This window comes from Cephus cinctus, unplaced genomic scaffold (genome assembly GCF_000341935.2).
Source record: "Cephus cinctus unplaced genomic scaffold, Ccin1 Ccin1_scaffold0168, whole genome shotgun sequence".
NCBI classification, from domain to species: domain Eukaryota; kingdom Metazoa; phylum Arthropoda; class Insecta; order Hymenoptera; family Cephidae; genus Cephus; species Cephus cinctus.
In genome coordinates, this window is record NW_014332892.1 from 1,886,463 (window position 1) to 1,910,435 (window position 23,973).

At 34.9% G+C, this 23,973-nt stretch overlaps 7 protein-coding genes and 1 long non-coding RNA gene across 23 annotated transcripts; 5 read left to right on the plus strand and 3 right to left on the minus strand.

Moving 5' to 3' along the window:
* The first annotated feature begins 73 nt into the window (after window positions 1–73).
* Window positions 74–4,233, plus strand: LOC107264156 (YTH domain-containing protein 1). Of its 4 annotated transcripts, none has more exons than XM_015732097.2 (6): window positions 74–1,181; window positions 1,278–1,772; window positions 1,982–2,198; window positions 2,277–2,481; window positions 2,559–2,847; window positions 2,942–4,233. In XM_015732097.2, exons 2-6 carry the CDS (start codon window positions 1,429–1,431, stop codon window positions 3,267–3,269), a joined length of 1,383 nt encoding a protein of 460 aa, XP_015587583.1. In that variant the 5' UTR covers window positions 74–1,181; window positions 1,278–1,428; the 3' UTR covers window positions 3,270–4,233. The 4 variants fall into 4 exon arrangements, with proteins under 4 accessions (XP_015587583.1, XP_015587585.1, XP_015587586.1 ...); XM_015732099.2 differs by having other exon boundaries at window positions 74–584; XM_015732100.2 differs by having other exon boundaries at window positions 74–310.
* A 135-nt stretch (window positions 4,234–4,368) lies between these two features.
* Window positions 4,369–6,040, plus strand: LOC107264157 (carbohydrate sulfotransferase 11-like). Its single transcript, XM_015732102.2, has 5 exons — window positions 4,369–4,883; window positions 4,953–5,149; window positions 5,206–5,325; window positions 5,404–5,547; window positions 5,628–6,040. The coding sequence occupies exons 1-5, from the start codon at window positions 4,575–4,577 to the stop codon at window positions 6,010–6,012; spliced, it is 1,155 nt and encodes a 384-aa protein (XP_015587588.1). The 5' UTR covers window positions 4,369–4,574; the 3' UTR covers window positions 6,013–6,040.
* Window positions 6,032–9,416, minus strand: LOC107264154 (SUMO-activating enzyme subunit 2). 2 transcript variants are annotated; one of them, XM_015732093.2, is made up of 8 exons: window positions 9,133–9,357; window positions 8,647–8,801; window positions 8,291–8,578; window positions 8,145–8,212; window positions 7,848–8,066; window positions 7,525–7,782; window positions 6,849–7,438; window positions 6,032–6,783 (listed from the first exon to the last, which is right to left on the minus strand). In XM_015732093.2, the coding sequence occupies exons 1-8, from the start codon at window positions 9,274–9,276 to the stop codon at window positions 6,427–6,429; spliced, it is 2,079 nt and encodes a 692-aa protein (XP_015587579.1). In that variant the 5' UTR covers window positions 9,277–9,357; the 3' UTR covers window positions 6,032–6,426. The 2 variants fall into 2 exon arrangements, with proteins under 2 accessions (XP_015587579.1, XP_015587578.1); XM_015732092.2 differs by having other exon boundaries at window positions 7,848–8,212; window positions 9,133–9,416.
* Window positions 9,417–10,424: 1,008 nt separating this feature from the next.
* Window positions 10,425–12,133, minus strand: LOC112493819. Its single transcript, XR_003058619.1, has 4 exons — window positions 11,995–12,133; window positions 11,416–11,890; window positions 11,155–11,337; window positions 10,425–10,562 (listed from the first exon to the last, which is right to left on the minus strand). It is a non-coding gene; the product is annotated as an uncharacterized LOC112493819 (long non-coding RNA).
* LOC107264158 (helix-loop-helix protein delilah) lies at window positions 10,550–12,308 on the plus strand. Its single transcript, XM_015732103.2, has 3 exons — window positions 10,550–11,417; window positions 11,671–11,910; window positions 12,033–12,308. The coding sequence occupies exons 1-3, from the start codon at window positions 11,103–11,105 to the stop codon at window positions 12,165–12,167; spliced, it is 690 nt and encodes a 229-aa protein (XP_015587589.1). The 5' UTR covers window positions 10,550–11,102; the 3' UTR covers window positions 12,168–12,308.
* Window positions 12,309–14,389: 2,081 nt separating this feature from the next.
* LOC107264183 (BTB/POZ domain-containing protein 9) lies at window positions 14,390–19,252 on the plus strand. Of its 3 annotated transcripts, none has more exons than XM_015732172.2 (11): window positions 14,390–14,534; window positions 14,974–15,333; window positions 15,422–15,574; window positions 15,639–15,828; window positions 15,973–16,228; window positions 16,306–16,438; window positions 16,534–16,671; window positions 16,758–16,888; window positions 16,984–17,112; window positions 17,606–17,795; window positions 17,885–19,252. In XM_015732172.2, exons 2-11 carry the CDS (start codon window positions 15,019–15,021, stop codon window positions 18,089–18,091), a joined length of 1,842 nt encoding a protein of 613 aa, XP_015587658.1. In that variant the 5' UTR covers window positions 14,390–14,534; window positions 14,974–15,018; the 3' UTR covers window positions 18,092–19,252. The 3 variants fall into 3 exon arrangements, with proteins under 3 accessions (XP_015587658.1, XP_015587659.1, XP_015587657.1); XM_015732173.2 differs by having other exon boundaries at window positions 14,525–14,665; XM_015732171.2 differs by lacking the exon at window positions 14,390–14,534 and adding an exon at window positions 14,820–14,861.
* Window positions 19,253–19,309: 57 nt separating this feature from the next.
* LOC107264189 lies at window positions 19,310–21,676 on the plus strand. Of its 4 annotated transcripts, XR_001536857.2 has the most exons (7): window positions 19,317–19,552; window positions 19,675–20,053; window positions 20,128–20,419; window positions 20,493–20,575; window positions 20,646–20,894; window positions 21,072–21,276; window positions 21,341–21,673. XR_001536857.2 is itself a non-coding variant. In XM_025081320.1 (6 exons), the coding sequence occupies exons 2-5, from the start codon at window positions 19,533–19,535 to the stop codon at window positions 20,570–20,572; spliced, it is 771 nt and encodes a 256-aa protein (XP_024937088.1). In that variant the 5' UTR covers window positions 19,310–19,425; window positions 19,510–19,532; the 3' UTR covers window positions 20,573–20,575; window positions 20,932–21,273. The 4 variants fall into 4 exon arrangements, 1 of the variants encoding a protein (XP_024937088.1); XM_025081320.1 differs by lacking the exons at window positions 20,646–20,894; window positions 21,341–21,673 and having other exon boundaries at window positions 19,310–19,425; window positions 19,510–19,552; window positions 20,932–21,273; XR_001536858.2 differs by lacking the exon at window positions 20,646–20,894 and having other exon boundaries at window positions 19,316–19,552; window positions 20,932–21,276; window positions 21,341–21,676.
* LOC107264187 (mitochondrial 2-oxodicarboxylate carrier) lies at window positions 20,666–23,968 on the minus strand. Of its 7 annotated transcripts, none has more exons than XM_025081319.1 (7): window positions 23,830–23,968; window positions 21,891–22,284; window positions 21,710–21,816; window positions 21,582–21,644; window positions 21,165–21,464; window positions 20,945–21,090; window positions 20,666–20,882 (listed from the first exon to the last, which is right to left on the minus strand). In XM_025081319.1, exons 2-7 carry the CDS (start codon window positions 22,063–22,065, stop codon window positions 20,762–20,764), a joined length of 912 nt encoding a protein of 303 aa, XP_024937087.1. In that variant the 5' UTR covers window positions 22,066–22,284; window positions 23,830–23,968; the 3' UTR covers window positions 20,666–20,761. The 7 variants fall into 7 exon arrangements, with proteins under 7 accessions (XP_024937087.1, XP_015587672.1, XP_015587673.1 ...); XM_015732186.2 differs by lacking the exon at window positions 23,830–23,968 and adding an exon at window positions 23,582–23,812; XM_015732187.2 differs by lacking the exon at window positions 23,830–23,968 and adding an exon at window positions 23,148–23,547.
* Window positions 23,969–23,973: the final 5 nt, after the last annotated feature.

The following is a 23,973-nucleotide window of genomic DNA, read 5'->3' on the forward strand; positions in this document are numbered from 1 at the left end:
ACCACTTTTTCTGGTTTTTGGATTTAGCGCGTTTCATGTCCTGGACATTTTTTTCTTCGATTGGTACTAGAATTTATCGATCGTTCGACACGTCACACAATGGCGACGGACATTCGAGTCCTCGCACAGTTCTACGACTAGATAATTGTTTACTGTGCTTTTTCATGAGATACGGCATTTTTTCCTGTGCTCCTTGTGTACTCCGTGGCTGGTTCGTTTACTTCAACGATATTTTTTATGTATGACTGTCGGTCCGTGTAGTTTGTGAGGTGGGAAGTGTGTTTTAAGTGAGGATAATACGAGTGTGCACGTAAGTGTGTACAAGCCGTCTGAAGGGCTGGTATCATCAAAAGGACTTATGTTTGCAAAAGATGAACTTATTTCTAAAAAAACATGATGGCGATGACGATAAGGATGTTAATGATGTTCTGGAAGTTCTCGAGCATGTCTAGTGATGCCAGGACTTAGTTAAACTTTGCCTTAAGGACGAACTTTTTCCAAGATTAGACCCCTAATCTTAAAAGAGGACTGCGTCTAGTTACTTTTATATAAATAAAGGGGCGACGCACCGTGATTCTCGGACGGTACGAAAGAGAGGGAGTGTGAGTGGGAATGAGAGCGAACGCGAGAAAGAGTGAGAGAGAATGAGAGAACGAGACACGGAATCGTGAGAGAAAACTCGTGAAAATTCGTGAGAACGCTAAAAACTGTCAATCCCGTTGTTATCTATAGGCCAAATGTTTAAAACGTTAAATGCATTGTCGACTACTCGAAAATGAACGCTCCCATTAAGTCACGCAGGTGTTAGTTTGAAAAATGGAAGAAGAACGTAAACCCTACAAACTAAACTGTAGAACGACAACAAAGCAGCAACCTATACAATCTGCGACCTTTTCGTTTCCTTTAAAAATGCAGATGGACAATTTCTCTACTAATCGGGCAAAGCAATCGGTTGTTTGTTCGGATGCTGTAAATTCTTTTCTCCTTGTTCATGCACCTTCTGGCTACAAATCACGTCTGAATAATAACGACCGTGTTTCTTCGTTTACGCGCGATTCTTTCCACCATATCAACTATCTTACTAGGAGCTCTACGGCGGATGTAGCGTCGTTTACTCCGAGTCTGCCAATAATGTGTAAACCATTAAAGAGCCCTTCACTGTCGCGTAATTGTCATATAATGTACGATACATATTTTGATGTAATATTCTTATTGGACGATCTCAATATTCTGCAGCGTAGCCTTCGAGTAAGGTTCTTTTTATATTTGCGTTTCAGAGGCGATTTAAGGCCGCCACAGAACTACTGGTCTCAGACAGAAAAGCTTGCCTTGTCCAGAGAAGCAAAGCCTGGATGACAGGAAGAATTAGAAGATTTTGACTGATTCTCCGGTGGTGACTAGTGAAAAGCAAAGAAAGTTAAGGCCATAATGGACAGTAACACGGATGGGGACAACCTTAATTTAAGTTGCGGAGAAAATGACATGGGAGACGAGCTGAAGATCGGTGCTGATGAAACTTATGATACACGCAGCGAAGTCTCTTCTAGTAGCTCCGATTCTGACTCCAGTCAACCAAGTATCAGTTCGGTATCTACGAATTCAACACGAGGAGATAACAAACGTGACCGACGCAGTAGGGGAAAACGAGCTAGATCCAGAGATTCCAAGTCCACAACACCAGAGGCGAAACGAGCCAGATCCAAGGAGAATAAAGGCATCGCCAAGAATTACGATTACACTACAAAATTGAATTACTTATTTAGGGACGCGAGGTTCGGAGCATTTCACTCACATTAAATATTTAGCAGTTATTAGAAGATTTCTAGCCAAACGGTTTTGGTTTATTTATTTAATCCTTCATAAATAACTAGCCTATGTATTACTGTTACCACTTGTCCATAGAGTATTTGATTCCCTTGAAAATTTTGGCTAGAAATTTTTAAGGAGCGTTTAGCGCATGCTTTAAAGTTTTTGCTGCCAGATTTTTCATCATCAAGTCCAACAATGCGGAGAACGTAACCCTCTCGAAAGCTAAGGGAGTGTGGAGTACTTTGCCACAGAATGAGGCTAACCTGAACCAGGCCTACAGAGAATCAAGGAACGTCTTGCTCGTTTTTTCTGTTAAGGAATCAGGAAAGTTTGCTGGATTTGCTAGACTAAGCACTGAGTCTAGAAGAGATGGAGCTCCTATATCGTGGGTTCGTTGTCACCTATGTCCATCCAAAACAAAAGTGGTATCGAAATGAAAAGAATTCATAATAAACATTTTACTGTAGGTGTTACCTCCAGGACTTTCTGCGAAAGCACTTGGTGGTGTTTTCAAAGTAGACTGGATATGTAGAAAAGAATTACCTTTTACCTCAACGCTGCACCTCTACAATCCTTGGAATGATGGCAAACAAGTGAAAATTGGGCGTGATGGTCAGGAGATCGAACCTCGAGTTGCAGAGGAGTTGTGCAGACTGTTCCCTGAAGACGAAGGTGAGGAAAATTTTTAAAATGACTTTCTATTTCTAAAGAATATTCCTCATGCTTTTCGCAATGCTACTCCATAATAGGAATAGAGATGACACCAATACTGAGAAAGTCTAAAGAAGCTGCGAAAAACGTAACAAAGTCATCGCGGAACTATCGAGAAAACCGGCCCACCACTAATTCCAGATTCCTAAGGTCCCGAGGAGGAGGTAGAGGACGTCGTCTATTCCTTACTTCAAGATCTCGATTAGCTTCTCTGGCAAGAGGTGGACACTTGCCATCCGGAGACCACCGAGGTTCCAGGGATCATCATCATCATCATCATCATCGTTATCCTAGCTGGTTTAATCGAGCAGACTCCCCATACTCCAAGTAAGCACAGCAACCATTTCATTCGAATTATCTGAACAATCTGGTGACCTTCCACGATGCGATCACATCTATTCTTTTTTTTACTTTCTTACAGAGCATATGGAAATTCCGGATTGGGTGTAGCAGCAGCGGCGGAGGCTTACGTTGCTGATTACATGAGAACCATGCAGCACCAGCTACCTCCTTTGCCACCATACGCCGCACCTCATCCTTACGACACTTTACCACCTCCACCGCCACCTCCAAGATACTACGACGGTCTGCCTCTACCACCGGATTACAGTGCGGCCGCATCCGCCCTGGACAAGCGTAGCTACGAACGAAGCGTTGATGAGTTTCTATGGAGAACCGCAAGCCGCCATAGTCGTCACAATGATCATCGATCTTCTCGAGATCATCACAGATACAGGGATCGCAGATAAAGGATCCTTCGAAGGTTTTTTATTTTCAAATGATTTTTCACTTAATTCTTACTTTTATGTATGTCAGGCGCGGTTTCTGTTTCATTATCTTTAATCGCCCTGGAACAATTCATCACAGCGTTACTCTAAGTTCGATTAAAGCTTCACTGATGTGCGAGACGAGCGAATTTAAAAGGTGATAGCGACATTTTATTCCGAGACAATGAGGTCGATGATTTATCTCGAATTTACGAATTATGATTAAGAAACTTAAGAGCGAATTGAACCGCGGGAAATGCGAGTTTAGATAAATATGGCTGAACCTTAGGAATCACACTACTTGGGATGGGAGTTTCGCTAGGGTATTTTCTACTATTAAATGCATAATGATGGCACGCATTTATGACGACAATTAAGATTAATCTCTGAACGAGCGATCGTGAAATGGCGAATGCTCGATTCGTATTAATTTGCAATCATTTATCGAGCAGTCGAATTATTATAATTTTCGGTATTGTAGATAGATACACGTCCTAAGATATACTTTTTTACTTCCCGGACGATCCCATAGAATCTTGTACCGATTGTATATTAGGATTAAATAAATTGTAATCATGTTTTACGATGGACTATATTGTCTCAGTGGAGAGCACTGCCATTGTCGGAGCGAAAATGCAGTTTTATACTTTACTGTGTTACAAATTACGCTCAACGAACGGCTACTACGAAAAGCGTAACAGTCGTCGAATGTTCAGCGAACACTTTACGATTGGTCATGCTCATCCCGGTTAAGAATTCGTTAAAAAACGGTGATATTTTTCATACCAGCTAGCAATACGTCAATAACGTATTGTCATTAGCTTGAGAGTCTAAAGAAATGATCTTTAGACAATTAAAATTACCTGACTGTGTACACGTGTGCAGCATATAGATTCTTACTGTATGTCCTTTACGTCATTGAATAGTAAAGAAAAGAGACACTGAACATGTTCCTTTTTTCTATCAGAATATTTGTCCTTGCATATCCTTTGACTAAGTTCCAATTCTTCCAATAAAGTTTGATATTTTAATTCGGTTTAACTATCGCGATTAGCTGATCAAAGATTTGAATTTAAAGGTCAAACCGAATTCATGTAACGAGCTGCGTTGGAGATGTCGAATTTGAGTCTTCCTATAACTGGATGCTGTGTTTACGATTGAGCCTATTGTTGCGGTCGACAGTTTAATAGTTTGAAGAGTAATAATAATAGTAGATAAAAGTATCAGGAGAATGATTGCTAGTATCTTTGCGTGGACCATTTCCGGCGTCATATCATTTTAAAATGGATGGATCCAATCTTTGACGTGGTAACAGGAATTTGTGGATGGAGTTCATTTGTCGTTCATGTGAAATCAAGAATGCAGTTTATCAAAGCATCTCTTTGTCTCTTTGCATACGTATGCTTGTGCGTAATATTATATAAGATCAAGGAGGATGAATTTTTTCTGTGGACGAGAAGAAGTTCTGATAAAATAAATCGCACGTGCGATGACTGCGGTGTAGAATTAATTTATAAAAACTGTGAAGAGACATTTTCTCAGGATGTTAAATCCTTTAAGGACAACGAGGTCCAAAACAATGTTATAGTTTTACAGGTATTGGTTTTTTCTTTGAGATATTTTATGATTCGTGAAACATGATCAATACTCTATCTACGCCTGCAGGATATGGCTGCGGCTCTTCAACAAGTGTCGGAAGTCTGCACGAAATATAATATCAGTTCGCAGTTAAACAGAAGACATTTTTTATACAGTGAAATTCACAAAGCTATGTATTGTTGGATAAGAAAAGTTGCTTCTTCGAGTTTTACTAAGTTGTTTTTTGATATGAACAATCTCTATGTGACTCACGACTATTACAAGTAAGTGTCAATGACGCGCCGAAGTGAGAAATAGCAATTAAATTGATGCTTCACAGGGAAATTGATAGAGTGACTCCGAAAACTGAAGCAAGATTGCAAACTCTAATTGACCAACCTAATTTGTTTAAATTTCTAATTGTGCGACATCCATTTGAGAGAATTGTATCAGCTTACAGGTATATTATTATTGATAATAGTTGTAGCAAATAATGATGTTCTTACTTTTTCACGTTGAAGTTTTGAACTTGTCACAGAGATCGGATTGAAGACAACAGTAAGTACACGGCACAGGCGTGGATATATGTTCCCAAGATATTTTCCTTGACAAGACCGCAATTATTTTATTCGAGCATAGCAACAGGTGGCGTTTTGGAAAAAATTTATCATCGAAATAGAAGGTTCGTATTGATAGTATGGATAACTGAAGCGATGGTGAAGCTTATCATTTTGAAAATAAGATAATATTATGTTATTACAGATTGAAGCTAATTCCGAGTTTCAAAGAATTTATTACCTGGCTTTTAGAAGAATCAGTTTCAGTAGATGATGTACATTGGGATCAATACCATTTGCATTGTTCTGCCTGTGATATTAATTATAATTTCATTTTGAAATTAGAGAATCATACTATAGACCAAATTGATGATATCTTCCTTAAATTGCAATTAAACAAGAAGAATGTATATCTACCTAGACTAGAAGAAACGCATAATGGAGTTACAGATTTCGATCAGACGTGTAGTTACTTCAAAAATCTTTCTCAAGATGCAGCATTCCAATTGTACGAACGATATAAGATCGATTTTGAAATGTTTAATTACGATTACGAGAAATATGTGGAATGTGCCAAGGGGGAAAATTAATCAAATGAAGATCGACGTGTTTCTATAAAAACCAAAGTATTTATTTTTCATGTCTACAGTCTTCTAAGTAATCTATGCACGAAGCGGCAACGGAATCTTCGTTTGTAAAGTGTTTTTATACACTTCTTGTTTCGTAACCATTGATTTCCAATAAAAAAGGAATATGAAGAAAACTTCGACTGTCTCATAGAATGAGATTACAAAATAGATCTAACTGTTTACCTCGCAACATCTATTTAGGACACCGCGATATTTTCTCTCTTACACTTTTACTTCATTTTGCGTGTTTTTATTTTATGTACCGCAATCTCTTCTCTTTCATACTTTTTCCACGGTGAAAATGCCACAGAAGGTTATGCAGTCGGTAGACTGAAACATGTTTGCTAGTAGAGCAATGGTCATAGAAAAATTTCATTACTTCGCTAGCTGTTTGCTTCGTTTCGGAGATGATGCCGTAGATTGATCCTCATTTCCATCGTAAACGATCGAGCAATCATCGTCGGGCAAGGATTTGTACTTTCTTGGTGTCAATATTTTTTCTTCAATGGCTGGTAATACCGACAATGCCACCTTTTCCACTTCCCTGTCATCCTCGATAATGCAAACATCATCATCGTGTTGATTATTTGTTTCGACTTTACGCTTCTTGTTAATCGTATTATTCGTAGGTGATTCTGTCTTTCGTTTCTTGGGGACATCTGCCTCTGAAGTACTTGGACTGATTTCTGTTTCCACAATATCAATATCATCGTCATCCTCGACCTTCTCAACCTGCAAAAATTTCATTATTATCTTCTTAATGAACTGTTTCATGTTTATTATTTTTCTCAACTTACCTTTCCGTTGGAAGTTGACGGTTTTTCAGAAATGGTGATATCTTCTTTGGGCTTCAGATCTTCGTCATCGGCAACGATCAAGAAGTCAGGACTTTCGTCTTTGACGGATGGTTGTTCTCTTTGCAATACTGTCACAGTCAGAGAGTAATTTTGATGGAAGTCATCAACCTTCAGAACAGTTCCATCTCGTATACCAACTTGTTCCAAAGTCTTCTCATTGTTTCCTTCCGTTTCACCCTCTTCACTGCTGATTACGACAATCCCCTTACCGTCGATCATGACATCTGGTGCTATCATATTTAGTCGGGCTTTTAATACAGTTTCGTCCAGTTCTTTAATTGTCATTTTTGTCGTGTCCGCTGCGAGAACTGCTTGCGGTGTAGGTGCACACACGTAGCACTTTGGATTTGGAGGATTCACAAATTTTTCAGGCACTAATAATTGATTACGATGATTCATTTTTAATCGTAGGTAAACTGATCTGCACGCTTTCAAATTATGTTCCAATATTCGGAATGCATGGAGAACCACGACACCAGCAATTATTGCATTTGTTGTTGCTATCGCAGGAATGATGTTGCCAGCCATTGCTGTTATATAAAGAAAAAGAAGAAAAATGTTTATAGCACTATTTTTGAAAACATACTAAGGACTAAAGGATTAAAGGAAATCATACATTTTATGTCGAATCTTGTCTTTTGTGGAATACCAAATATATGCGCGCGAATGTTTGCACACGCGGCGACGAAGTCCATTGCATTTTGATCGTCCTTATCCCAAACTAAATGGTCACCTGGTGAAGTTTCCTGACAAGTCTTTAAAGCTTTACTTAAGTTGGCAACAGCTTCTTTGAAAACACTCCCGCATTTCGCTATACTCCACTGTTGCTGATCTTTCAGTCCAGACTCCATTGTATCTTTGCTGCAACCAGCAACTGTGCAACGAATGCATTAAATTTTTCTGTTCAGACTATTTCAATTCATATAAAACGTAACAAACCTCCATCCGGAAGATAAGACCAATCTAAGGGTGTTGGAGGTCTTCGTTTTTTCCACAGGTTATCCATACTAAGCAAATACTTAATATCATCGTGAAAAAGTTTTGTAAATAATTTCTCTGCATCATAGTCACAATTTTCTGCCCAACCACGAGTCGAAACACGATCGACATTTCCTTTGTCATTTGATTCATTTTGTAATGCACCTTCTGCAGCAGTATCTGGTAAAAAAAAAAGTATTTCGTTAAAGACTCCGAAGACGTTGAAATCCCATTTTTGAAATAGGACTCTTTGTTTACCTGCAGCCTCGGGATCTGCTGTATCTGGAGAAACATCTTGATCTGGATCATCTTCACCAAACAACTGACTATAAAGAGTTTTAATGAATTATAACAGGTGATTTGAAAAAAAAAACGGTTATTGGAAAATAAAGAACCTCTCATACTTGAATAAATGTTTTGCCCAGACAATACAATGTATAGGTTCGCTAGGTGTATTGCGAATCGTGCAACCTGGAAATGTTTTCTGTGCTGCTTTCGGAGTACATTCATAACATTGACTAAGACCCTTCTTGATCAATTCTACTTGTCCTTCGTATCCAGCTGTTCCAGACTCTATCAAAGGTACATCTGCAGCTAGGCACATGCGATTTACATGATTTCTAGCAGCACGATTGTCTAGAGCATTCATTACCAATGTGAACTTTTTGAAAAATGACAATCCATAGTCCGACCTTTAGAAAAAATTTTTCAAGGTAAACATAAGTTAACCTTCAAATTTTATGAAAACTCAAATACTTACGATGTGATACTGTCATGATAATGTACTATCTTTACATCAGGATTAAAGGTTAATGCAGTTTCCTTTGCTACAGCAGCTTTTGACTTTCCCACATGTTGTTTGTGAAATAGAAATTGCCTGTTCAAGTTACTCACATCAATTGTATCTAAATCAATCTAAAACAAAATCAGAACATTTTTGGAACCCTTATACAGTTGTAAATTTCAGATTTCACAATCAGTTATTTGAAGAAACAGAAATGGATTTTAAAATTTTCTAAGACACATTTTCGCGGTCATCAAATGCCAACTGCATGATATTCTATATCACTTGGTTATATTCAATGATTCAAGTAAATTTAGTAATCAGACATAATAGTATATAAACAATTACTAAATTCATCCAATAATAATATAATGAAATAGTCAATTTTAGCATGGTGTGCTAATGAGAGGTTAGTTTCTATCGGCATTCAACAGAATAGTTTTACTCATACAATTGACTTACAATTTCAATGTCGTTGAATCCAGTCATTACAAGATTCTTAAGAATTTCACATCCAATTCCTCCTGCGCCCACAATAAGAACTTTACACTGGAGAATTGCATTTTGCAGACTCTCACTAAAAACACCACTGATGCTCGCTGCCATCTTTAATCAAGTACTTGGCGCATTTGTGGCTATCTACCGGGTGCTTCTCAACACGGAACACCGCAAGCTTCATCAATGGGTGTGTTCCGAAATTTACTGAGAGTACTGTAAAAGTAATTACACCTCTCTTAGATGCGTGTGGATGAATAAGGACACAGCGTTGGCTACAGTACTGGCAGTACTCTCAGTACATTTCGGAACACACCCTACAATGCAACATTGTCAGCAGTCATTATTATGAGACTAACCAATCGAAGAAGTGTAAAGTTGGAAGGAATAATTCTGATTGGCTAACAGCAATAACTTATGAACAATCAATGCCGACAAATGTCTCGGTGTAAAACGACCGTAAATATGGTTTGAACCACGGTCTTATGTACAAGACCGTGGTTTGAACAGTGCAAAATTTAACCAATAATCAAAGAAGTGTATGGATCGTATAGATATAAACTTATTTGTAAATGTCAGGGGTGATTTTCCGTAAAGAAACTTGATATAATGTTATTACTTCGACCAAGTCCTCGACCGAATTTTAACACCGTATGGTCAAAATATTTTTATAACCATAGAATATCCTGATGCTTATAACACTGATTCAAAAAAAAACGAAACGCAGTGATGAGAGCACAGTATTGTATGTAAAACGATTAATTTTAAACAATTTCATACTTTTTAAGGCATACCGATAACTTTATCTAGTAGAGTATAAATTAATGTTATTTGGAGTATCAAACAATATTTTCTCGAATGTCCCTCTTTGAGAAAAGTATCTCCTTTTGAGTGCTTGAGGTAATTTATTAAAAGGTATTCTTAATGAAACAGTGAAAGTTCATTGATTAAGGATATCGATAATTTAAAAAACAGCTAGTTTTAAATATATTCATGTACATGATGAGAACGAAATCTTTGCTTTCTATGGAAATTGCAAAAGACTACCCGATTAGCTTCAGCATATATGTGAATTGCTAGTATATGTATATTTTTTGGTAATTATCTTAAAAGGAATCTGACATTACTTTGTGTTTAAAATTTGTGTATCTAAAGCAGGACCATGAGCTTCCGTCGGTAAGAACCTGCTTTGCTCTGGTAGTTGCGTAAACTTATGAAAAGTTCAAATGAATAAAAAGAGATATCGCCACGACTCAACAGCGGGAATAATCGACTAAGTTAAATCACGATTTCTTCGAGGCTTACTCGCCAAAGAGAGGAAACTGGTTCTCCCACTGAAATTTCTCGGAGATTATCTTGCGGCGGCTGCACTCAAGTTGTATCAGTCCTTGAAAGACCTGCAAAGTTTTAGATACAATCACGTTACCAAATCGGCCCGAACACAAAACTATAAAGGCATGCAAAAGATAATCAGAAAACAGTTTCATTGTTATAGTCAACCGTTTTAGCATAAAAAGTTTTATATACTGACGTAACTAGATATTCCTAAAAAAATTCGTCATTATCCTAATAAATCATGATTCAACTTTTACGTGGCTTTATAAACAACAATCGGGCAATTCATTTACATGAAAATATGTAACGATGCAACAACAACGTGTTATATTGGATACTGTGATTTATAAAATAATGTATGGAAACATTGTATAGAAATTTGTTTAAAAATAGTTTTTCTGCCATGAATATCCACATCTAATTTTGGCCGGTTGAGTTGTCTAAAGTGCTTATGAAATGTGATGAATGATATATTATAATGGATAGATAATAATACCCTAGTGCAATGAACGTGTTAAAACTTCGTTTAGCGTGTTTCCCTGCGTTATACGAGTATTGTTGAAGTGAAATACCGAACAGAAAGTAAAAGAAAAGTAGTTAACATGAGTGATAGAATGAAAGCATGTGGAAATTCAAGTGAAAAGTACTGCTTACGACCACGCGGTGTTGATCGCAGAAAATCAAAGATTGTGCCTGACGGGGAAGACTCTGATCCGTCAAACTCTACGAAATCCTCAGAGCAGCGAGTGGGTCAAATCGAGAACAAATCAGCTTCAAAACAACGGACTGCGCCACTCAGCAAGTACAGAAGAAAAACAGCGAATGCACGAGAGAGATCTAGAATGAGAGAAATAAATCTCGCGTTCGAAACACTCCGGAAAGCTGTACCATCTTATATGCCTCAGCTAGTCTTACCTGTAAGAATTTTTAAAGTTTACTGCTTCATGTTTCCTTAATTTTTTTTCTTCGTCCCATGCTTATATATACTCCTGTATATTTACATCTCATTACTTAAATGTTCTCATTTTACTCCAATCAAAATTATATAATACACACGGGCTTGTAAATATCCCCTAAGGAGAATTCTTGCTTGGGTATTACGGTAGATGATGCGGAAATGGAATTGGTCCGAACGCTTGGCTCACTGACCGGATTACTATAATGACGTAGGGTGATGGACCAAACGAGAAGCTGACGAAGATCACCACCTTGCGATTGGCCATGAAGTATATCGCAGGACTTACGGAATTGCTGAGAAAAGAAGAACGGACTTATGTCATGGATGAAACCGTTGAATACTTGAACTGCCATTCTGCGATGTTTCGGGATGGTCGTGATACATGTACCTTGACTGCACTGAATACACCTTCCACTTTTGACATATTTGGAACTGGAAGTCATTTGTTTAACGTAAGATATTATATAAGATATCTTTCATTGATAATTTTTCATGACTAATTAGAGTAGACATTGTAGATAATATTAATTTCTTACCAAATGGAGTATCTGTATACATGATTTATTCTTTGCAGGATGGTGGTAGTGATGGTGAAAGTTTTCATTCAGGAGCAACATTGGATAATTTTATTGAACAATCCATTGAGAGTCTAGTTCCTGACTTGGACCTTGACTTTCCTGATAGTCTCTTAAATACGGAGCTGAGCTAGTCTCGTCAAGTATTTTATTGAGTCTTCACGACTATTGCTCAGTGATTTAGACATGGCAAAGATAACATTTTTACATATTTGTAAAACCAAATGTTGAGGAGGATTCTGCCTTGACAAAATAAAGATTCTATTTTACTTATATTACACTAAGCTTCTATGGATTCTTTCTCCTATGATTCTTCGAAGTATCATCTTACGCAGTCTATATTATTCAAGTTTGGCAGATTATTACTGTTCGATGGACCTGGTTTCCTAGTAGAAATGAGTTATTTTTTTTGTTCGGTGCTAGCAGAATTTCATTTATGACTTTGTACAATCACTGAAGTTGTATGTAAATATTGGAACAAGACATTGGGTATAGATAAGTCTCCAAAACATCTTAAGACTTTCTTAATCTTCAGAGATACAATTTTGAATAATTACAGAAAATTTCATACTAGTTCAGAAATTGAGTTACAGTGAATGGATATGGCCAACACAAGCGCCTTTGAGTCTGTAACCATAAAAGGCAAGTAGGCCACCAAGTCAGTCATGTATCCCTCCCTTATATGTTTGCTCGCGCGTACATATTATAAGAGCAAATGGTCCACCAGTGTATTTACCTTAGGTACTTCTCGATTTTGCGCCATAATTGTATGAAAGCTGATTCATTCCCAACTCTAAACCAGGCACCGTTCTTCACTTGTCGTAGGTATCAAGTATCCTTACGGTACCGACGACTTAATTCGATTTCGACCTCGTTTCCTATTCTGGCAATAATATAAATTAAGACATGTCTTTAAAAATGGCAAAGAGATACGTATCCGAAATATGAAGCAATAAATACATTAATTAATGTCTTAACATATATGAAGGGAATTCCCCAAAAAGGAAAGACCTAAACTCATAATTTCAACTATACATAGAATTGATTTAATGAAAAGTATACATCATTGATACTTATATTAAATTAATTTCATAGCAGTCGTAAAGATTTCATATTTATTTCTTCGAAAGACATTACCACACCGAGAGTCGCTTTATTTGGATTTGGCGTGGGTGATGATGCCGATGGAATGACAAGGTCGGAGTATATGGAGAAGGATGCCTACTAATGTAGTTTTATTTTAAAAAAGTAAGATTTCTTAAATTACCCTTTCTCGTACTGATTATTCAACATCATCCCTTTCATATTCTCACATGCATACGTATCTTCTGTTATGAAATTAAATGCTGCCCCCGGGCGGTATAGCTGGATTTTTATTCGATTCCTTTTACGGTCTCAGCCCATATTAGACTGTACCACTTTCTATCTTCGAAGGTATTGCCATTTTTGGTATAAATCATATTTCAAACAGAACCATATGTGAAATACCATCGAATTGATACATTGAATTGCATATGTAATAGTAATGAAATCCTTCTCAGCTATATGTATACGTACATACTATACAAATATCTCTCTGGCCTACACCATTTTCTGTTTCCGCATTGAAGTATAGTGAAATGGAATCTTCAGAATATCCTGAGTAAGAATACGCAAACAGGAATACGATATCATTGTTCTGTGACGTAAATCTAAAAAGTTACATGTTCCGTTACTATTTTTTGCAGAATTGGACTTTATTAACGTAATATGGGAGTAATTAAAAGTCTAACATGTCAGCTATGCAATTGTAATATGTAAACAAATCTGTTGTTAATTGAGAGTTATTTAAATAAACGAAAAAGGTAAATGAAGTATGACAAATACCTTTTTTGTAAAACTATTATGCGTATCTACATTTGTTGAACAAAAATGATAACTAAATTACAAAAATAGTGTTAAATATAAAGGTACAACAAAATTTTGGCGGCGTCCTCCTATTCTAAAGTAGCGTTAGTTTCGTCAGACTCCTGTTCCTCCAGCAATCGTAAAACTTGTTCCGTACTAATCTTTAAAACACACTTATTTATCTGATTTGGGGGACTTTTAGACATGTAATAATGAAGATGCGATAGCCTTGCCCTCTTCAAAAAGTGTCTCTTTACCTCTAATTTATGTGAATATATTTGTTTTGCACCGGAATACCTTTTAATTACTAGAAACTACAGTTATAGACTAGATATTTCTAGCGAATTTTAGCTTTTTGTAATATATCGAAATATAAGAGTTGGTATTAAAGGTGTTCGATATTATTTTAAAATTTAAGATTTAAATTGAATTTGAAGAATTGTACGAAAGACATAAGAAAGTGCGTATCAAGAACTTTCATAACACTGGATAGTTCCGGTGACGGCGGTGACCGTGGCAGCGGCGCTGAAGATGTTGAACTGCCATCTTGTTTATGTATTCTCGTAAAAAGACGATAAGGGATAATATCTTGTTACAGTATTGTGTTGTGTTTTGTGAGTAAATATATGATGATAAGTATAGATATTAATTATCTGATGATGATCTGACAATTCAAATTATTATTTGAAATTGACAAGTCCGGTAAAGAATCTTTGGAGATCCGCGGTTGATCTTCGGCAATAAGGTCTTTTATTTACTTGCTGTAATTTGTTGCCGTTTTACATTATACTGTATCTTTAGAGATTTACTAAATATAGGTCTATTCATCCTATATTATTTTACTGCATTCCAATTATCGTTTTCTAAGAATAATATTAAATTATCCAGTCTCGATTGAAACTATGTAGCTGTCAATGCCTTTATGCCAAATTGACAGTAAAGTAAGCTAGGATGTAAATCAATAATTATAGTCTAGTATAAATGATTTTTAGACAACGCAATCTTTGTGTAGAATTTATTGACATTTATTTCTTATGTAACTTTACTTTTCAGCATAGATACTCATTTAGGAGGAAGTCCTTGCACGTAAAATATAAAATGAGCTCCCATCATCATCTGAATCCATCTTCAGGTGAAGTGGAGCATATTAATCATCTGTCCGAGGATATGGGTGCCTTATATCTTTCTGATGATTACTCTGATGTGACACTGATAGTTGCGGGTCAGCGATTCAATGGTCACAAAGTTATATTAGCTGCACGCAGCCAGTATTTTCGGGCTCTTCTCTACGGTGGTATGAAGGAGTCAATGCAACAAGAAATTGAATTGAAAGGAACTACGCTGCCTGCTTTTAAGGGTCTTCTGAAATATATTTATACTGGTCACTTGTCTCTTGCTAATCAACGAGAAGAGGTATAACTTAATCTATTAACTTATTCCCAATGTACTTCTATTTTCATTAAATTTATTAAATTCCTTATATGGAAAATCTTTTTCTTAGGTAATTCTTGATATATTGGGTTTGGCTCACCAATATGGATTTGTTGACCTTGAAGTTTCTATATCTGATTACCTCAGAGAGATTCTTAATATTAAGAACGTTTGTCTAATCTTTGATGCAGCACGTCTTTATCAATTGGTTTTTCTAATTCAAGTAAGAATCTTAAGCTTTTCATTATAACGAATCAACAACATTTAATAAACTTCTACGTCAAAAGGTATCATTGGAATTCATCGATAAACATGCTTTGGAAATAATTCAGCATGAAAGTTTCCTCCAACTCAGTTCTGAGGCATTAAATGAACTTATCTCTCGTGATTCACTGTTTGCGCCAGAAATCGACATATTTTTGGCTGTGCAAGCATGGGTTAAAGCAAATCCGGATGTAGATGCAAAGGAAGTATTAAGTATGTATCCGCAGATTGATGATATAAACTTAAAAATACGATAACTTTTAATAATATCCCTTAAAGAAACATTGGCATGCAACAATGTGTAACAAAGCTTGAAACATCCGTATCCTGATATAATATAATAATTGGAATGTTAAGGTCAAGTAAGACTCAGTTTGGTCTCAATCCCTGATTTACTCGATGTGGTCAGGCCCACTGGTTTAGTATCATCAGAAGCAATGCTGGACGCAATAGCAGCCAGAACGCAGACACGAGTCTCACAGCTTTCTTATCGTGGTCGTATGCTTCTGAATGAGAACGTTGCACAACCAAGGCACGGTGCACAAGTATTACAGGGTGAAATGCGAAGTTTCCTTTTGGATGGTGATATTCAGAATTATGATATGGAGCGAGGGTAAGCTGTACAACCTATTTAACATAAAAAAAATTATCAAACGTTTTGGAGTATAAAAGAATGTAATTATCTTATAGATACACGAGACACGCAATTACGGATTCCCAAGACCAGAGCATACTCATTAAATTAGGTACTCAGTTTATCATCAATCATGTCAAGCTCTTGTTATGGGATCATGATTTTCGGTCCTATTCGTATTACTTAGAGGTAAGCGAAAAGTTTGACATATAAAACAGCTTTAGATGATGTTTGAGAAAAGATGATCGACCAAATTTATTAATGCCTCTTTTTTCACTGTAAAGGTATCCATGGACCAGAAAGACTGGGTTCGTGTTGTTGACCATACACAGTATTTTTGTCGCAGTTGGCAGTATTTGTATTTTGAACCACGGGTGGTTCTTTACATACGTTTAGTGGGTACATACAACACAGTTAACAAGGTAATTTAATTTTATATGTTTAGTGTTATGGCTTTTAAAATAAATCTCATTTATCAATTCATCATTATACTCTCTTCGATGTACAGATTTTTCATGTGGTTAGTCTCGAAGCTTATTATACTAACACACCAGTGAAACTCTGCAAAGGTTTCGTAGTCCCCACTCGAAATGTAGCAACAATGGATCTGAGTGCTCATGTCACTGAAGGTGTTAGCAGGTACGAATACCTTTTGAGTGACCTCATACAATATTATTAGTTCTAACTGCGTCAAATTCTCATCACTTAAATTTTATAATTCTTTATTCCAATAGATCAAGAAATGCTCTTTTAAATGGTGACACTTCTGATTACGACTGGGATAGTGGCTATACATGTCATCAACTTGGTTCCGGTTCAATATTAGTACAACTTGGTCAACCATACATGATAGACTCGATGCGGTAAGCTGATATTTTAATTATTATAGAAGCAAAAATGTATTATGATCTCTTGATTCTTTTCTTAAATATGTTGGATTTTGTTATTACTTACATTTGTTTTAAATGCAACGATTTTGAATAATTATTTGAATTGAATGAATATTTCTGTACATTGTTTTCTCGGACATGGATTCAGAAAGATAGTTTAGAGGATTTGTTGCTTTGACTTCCTGTTTTTAAAGCGGTTCGTCCATGTCTTAAATCAGCCCGATCTCGATCGTTGTTATTTTTGTGACTAACGGTCACTCATATGGTATATATAATAGTATAAATGAATTGACTGCCAGGGGCTATTTCGGTTAGTAACATTTTCAGTAAGGTAGGAAATTTTATAAGCATTAGTTTCCAAAGGATAATGTTCTGTGGGCTAAGTATGGGTATAGCCTGGTTGGTGGGACGTTACAGTATGAAAGAACATTATTTGTAACTTAATTATAATAATGGTTATTTTTAGGCTCTTATTGTGGGATTGCGATGACAGATCATATTCATACTACATCGAAGTATCTAACAATTCTTGGCAATGGGAAGTGGTAGTGGACAAAACTAGAGAAGCTTGTCGTTCATGGCAGACACTGCACTTCCAGCCAGCTCGACCAGTTGTTTTTATACGTATTGTTGGCACGCACAATACAGCTAACGAGGTTTGTCTACTGCCATAAAAATTCATTTAGTTTCGCTATCTGTTTATCAAAACCAGTTGGTGTAATATGAAAAAAATTTATTTTGATAGGTATTCCATTGTGTGCACTTTGAGTGTCCCGCACAAGTCGATAACGAAAAGAACGGAAAGTCACCTCGACGTGGAGTACAAGCAGCTCCTGTGTCTGCTCCTGTTCCGCCACCTCCGCCACCTGAGACTGCCAAAGAGGCAGTTAATATAGACCAGGAAGATGAAACTTCAACGGATGAATCTGCTGTAGTCGCTATTGCTCCTTAGTTTAGGTTAATAGAATATAAATTTCTTGGATGACCTCCTGGCAACGTTTAAGACTGTCGATTAATAGTGTTCGTATACAAAACGAACCCACATTTGGGTAAGAATGGTACAACACACATTCTTTTATACGTCATGTTGAAAAATATTATAATAGTTACGTGACGAACGACGGGTATATAAAGACGTATTAGATGATTTCGAAATCAAAAGCAATCCGGTGCCATTTTGTTAGGTATTTTTGAGATTATGGGAGCTTGGCTAATCGTACAAAACATCATTTTTATATTTATTGCAAACTGAAGCGTATTTTGCGTCTACCTCGTATAGCACGAATGTGTTTTTATCTATACGATTGAACTGTAAAAATTATTGTTCAGTGAGACACTGGGTATTTTAACGCGGTATAATATTTTGTCTTATACCATACACAAGATTTCATTTTTTTTTATCAGTGATGGTTTTGTTCTTGTTTTATATTTTTCAAGCTCTCTCAATATTTTTGTCTTGAATCCGTTTGAGCAATGTTTTTGTTGGCTGCAAATATTTACATGATTTTACATATATTACCATAGAAGAGCTGACACTGGAAAAAATTTATGTACGGAGTGACGCACTTATTTCTACTTAATTGTTTCAATTACTTTGAGAAACAAAGAGTATTTTAAAGACAAATTACAAGGATTCAAAATTAATAATGTAGAGCATGAAATCAATTTGTTACTCTGAAATTATTTACTGAATATCACCTAAAATTTTAAACTTTTAAATATAGTATATTTTTGTTGCAATTCTTGGATAGTGAGGCTTCAGATATATTCAATAATCTATATTTAAATATTAGTTAATTATGCGATTTATAATATCCCAGAACACAAAGTATTTTACTTTTAACTTTTGTGTGTTACTCTGTACATTTTTTAATGTTGTGCTCGGTTGTAGGTATTTCGCGATTTACTATCATGAATATCCTTATTGATATACATTTTTATTGAGAATATATATTACGTATTTCTTGTAAATAGAATGTAGGGTGTTTATTTTTCTAGTCGTTATCTCTCGAAGGTATTTTACGGTTATCCGGAAATTAATCTAAATATTATGTAAAACATTGTTAACAAAATTAATAAAGAGGCTTGAGATCTCAAATTTGGATTTATGTAATTTTAGAAGTTGACTACAATTTATTCTACCTTATTTGAATTCGTAAAATGTGCCAATGGATGTGTTTTCGGCAGAAACACCACTGATGACTGACACCGCCGATGTATGTCAGACAATGTCAGACGATCTGACAGATGTGCGTCTTATTTGTATTACTTGATACTCAGAGCAAGGTATCTTTTATTTCAAATATTTATTAATGCAGATTGTTCCAGTTCTTTTCTTACATCTGGGATGTTCACTTTTTTATAATTTAGTATTCACCAAATTATATAATTAAATGGCGGATTATAAGGAAAGGTAAAGCAATACTCTTGAGGTTATATACAATATACTATATAAAAATACCAATGAATATGAATGCGGTACATAATATTATAGGAATGTTTATATTAATTATTTCTTTATTACATCTTTGATAGAAAAGAGAGAATGCGTAAAAAGCGCACTAACAAAGCAGAATATAATAAATTTCCTTCACCAAACAATGTACAACATTTAAAGAGTGATCAGAAACTACGGACACCTGAAGATGAAATTTGCCAGAAATTATCTTCAAATTGGGATAGATATGATGAGCTCCCAGAAAATGATGATAATTGTGCCATCACTGATTTTAAAACTCTTTTGAATGCTCCGATATCAAATGGAGGTCATTTTGTATTTAAGTTAGAAAAAAACTGGGCAATCGAGAGCTCAAAATACTCGAAATTGTTTTCATTGAACATTAAACAATTAGGGAAGGCTATTGATTGTATTCCATTCAATCAGTATATTGATGTGGATGATAAATATTTTACTGTACGTATTGTTTTCTTAATTTATATTTAAAAATTTGAGATTTTAAACTTTCTCAAACTGATTTGTTTTTCCAGAAAGATCAATTAACAGAAATTCATAATACTGCAGAGAGAGCAAAAATTGATTATTTGCAGAAGGTAGAAATGATTGATTCTGTAGCAAGAGATATGCAAAAATGTAATATAAAATCTGACGACATTAAGATAGAGTCTGTGACTGTGCCTGAAGCACTTATGATCTCTGAAGAACACAATACTACGCAAACTAACGATGTGGAAGAAGAGCTAGATTTTCTTCTTTCCTTGAAAGAACCCATTAAAAGCGATCCAATCACAATGACACAACCTTCGCGGTCTTATTCTGAAGGTACTTTTGTTATTGAACTAATGCACTTGACGCGCAGTTCAATATGTCTTGTATTATTTGTATTTTTTTGCAGAGGTGAAAGCTCAAACAGCAGATAAAAATGCAAAATCAATTGATCTTGAAAAATGGTTGGACTCCGTTTTGGATGATTAACGTGTATGTTACTTTGCATTCTAAGCAAATACTATTACATTACGATTAAAAATACATATTCCATTTTTTTTAGTGCTTTGAAATATACTAAAATAGTCTTATAGTATTTATTAAGGCACCGTACAATCGATACAAACAATTTTTTACACACTTTTCGACCATAAACTTGTGTTTATGTCTGTCTATATATCAGTCTGCAAATGTTTCTGTCAAATAAGTATGCATGTAATCATACACAACGAGCATAATAGCACCGCCTGGTCCCAATCGAAGTATTTTTGGCAATAATCCTTTATATAATGCTCCAAAGCTAAAATTTCAAGTAAGAAAGTTAAAATAATACATTATATTAAATACAGATAATACACATACCCTTCTTGTTGATAAACAATGGATATGGTTCTTAATGTTCCATTATATTGAATTTGTCCCTGAGCACCTTGAATTCTGCTCTTTGCTACGTCAAAAGGAATATTCAGACAGGATGCCAATGTTCCAGAAGTAAAGCCTATACCCACCTGAAAAGAAAAACGAAGAATTATTATAGGACAATAATTCAAAATTGGTTTAATATGAATAATATCTAGTTTACTTTGGTAAAGAATTCCAACCAGGGATCATCACATATTGGTATATATCCTTTAACGGAATGATAGAATCCGAAGTAAAATGAATTGAATACAGCATTTCTCATAACCGTAGCGGTAAGTCCTTTATTTAAACCATTTAATCCAAATCCATATTTTCGGATAATTTCTCTGGTGACAGCACTCGTAGATGGGCTATCCTTCATCCTTTTCCTGTTTGACTGTAACTGTACTTTAATTACTTCAAAAGGATTTACCAAAATGCCTTCCGTAACACCAGCAAAAAATCCAGCACAGGAAAACGTCTACAACAAGAAATTCATAATTCCACTGTTTATCTCTTAGTATAATTGTGAGTGAAAATTTATCCCAACTAGTATCACATAAAATTATTTGGATTAATTAAATTCTTTTATACTCACCAGTGGTGTAGGTGTATTTGCACCAAAGAGGAAAAATTGTTTATACTGCTCAAATGTAAAGAACTGAAAAAGATAAATATAGTTTCATAGTATCAGTGACATTATTAAAATCAGGAATAAAACCTCACTTTAACTGCACGTTTAGGAGTCTCTACCACAATTGGTGGTAAAATTCCTTTCCAAAATGCTCCCAGACCTTCGTTTCTATACATTTTCTTCATGCAATCCCCAATTCCTAGATCGAGAATAGATAAATAGCTAATTAATAGTAAATAGTAAAACCTGATTCGTCAACATTAGTATATTTACCTGTATAGTATGCAGGATCTGCACGAATTGTTTTAACTTGCAACTGGAAACGTGTTTTAACGAGATCCATTGGATGCATTATACAAACTTCTACAAAACCGGCGGATCCGCCAGCTCCAATTTGAATACAAGCTTGCTTTAGCAAACTGGTAGATTTCCCTGAGTCTTGAGACATTTTTTATAGTTTTTACATTAATTCTATTATTGATGTGCAAATAGAACTTGCTAGAAGTGCATAAAACTAGAAAAATTAAATTGAAATTATCAGTTGATTGCAATGATGAATTTAATTAATTATATTTCTTATGAAAATTCTTTCTCCACTTTTGGTGATGTAGCAACTTAGGATACGTATTATTCTTCTACTTTGGCTTGGAGCATTCAGCACAGCAACCTAAATGAAGCCAAAAAAGGTGGTTAATGACTTTTATATTATTCGACAGGATAATGAAATATTTTATTTCAAACGCTGTAATCTCTTAAATATTACAATTTCAAGAATGGAGCAGTATGAAAACAGAACACTGTTATTGAATTTGATTAAAAATGCAAAACATTATTTTATAATATAATAATTATAAGAAGGCTCCAAAACTTATTGTGTGATTTGTAACATTGATATTGTGCTAATTCATGCTTATATTACATGAGATCATATTAACTGCATAATAGATTACTATATTTTAATTTGTTAATTCCTTACTGAGCGCATATAATAGTTTTTGAATTACTAGATTCATGCATGACATGGATTGTTTATCCTACCTCATAACTTTCTAATCTTTGCTATACTTGTCAAGTTCTTGTAAGACTGAAAATATGTTTGTGTTCCATAACTAGTTTTTTTTTAGATTTAATGTACTCTGAACTTTAGTCACTGTCAATAATAACAATCATAGTTTTAAAATTTCTTTAATGTCACCTATTTTATACACTAACTTCTTGCCATGACCTTAGTTACTCAATTAAACATTTTGTAACTATATTTTGGAGCAGTGCTATTTTACTTCCTGAACTTCATGGTATTTGGAAAAACGAATTGGCAGATAGAAATATATATACATAGTGTTGTTCCAATCTATAATTGCACTTGGTGAACAGGAATCTATTTTTAAAACCATAAAAATTCTAACCTCTCAATTTAACCACCCTGTTTAAAAATATTTCAAGTAAATAGTGATTAAAGAAATGGCGTGTTGTATATTAATTTAAAGTTTCTAAGTTATTTACAGTACTTTTACGTGCTTTGATACGTACAACTTGTGTGAATACCATGCAGAATATTATAAGACATTAGTAGAACATGATTAGTAAAATCAAATTATATCTCTCACGCTGTTGTGAAAGTAAAGATGATAATAATTTTTTATTAAATTCATACATTATTCATTATTGCAGTCATACTCCTATCAGTTTATTTAAGTTTAATTGTATCTCACTTCTGATAAGATTAGAGTAATATAATATGTTCTCCAAGTTTCTTTTGTATTTATAAATTATTATGTATTAATAATGCAAATGAAACTGGCATTGTCTTGTCATTTGTTAAATTATGATTAGAAGGTATGATATTAAAACATAGCAGTTTTATATAGTTAGCAGAATTTTATATGCTACATTATCTACAGTTCAATGACTTATGCATAAGCAACAATTATAATAAAATACAATAAACTTTTAACTGTACATACTACAGTGCTCCAATATCACTTCAAATTCTATTAAACACTATTATTATAACACTATCCGAAAAATTGACTGTCTATAAAATCACTGTGTAACTTATATCTTTGAAGTTTCATTCATTTCTTCCAAAATTGTCATAATGCATCCACAATATAATATAACAATACCAAAGACGTTATACTACAGTTTTAATACATCATACTACATCATTCATAAGGAATCAATTAACTTCGTATTCTTTCTTCTTACATACCACGCTTATAAAAATACTGACTCATTTATTATTACACAAATTAAAACACCATAGATAAGAATAGTACAAATCATCTCCAAAATTATCTGTATCCTCGATCATTTAAACCGTTTTAAGCGGCTTTCATATAACGCAAGAAATACT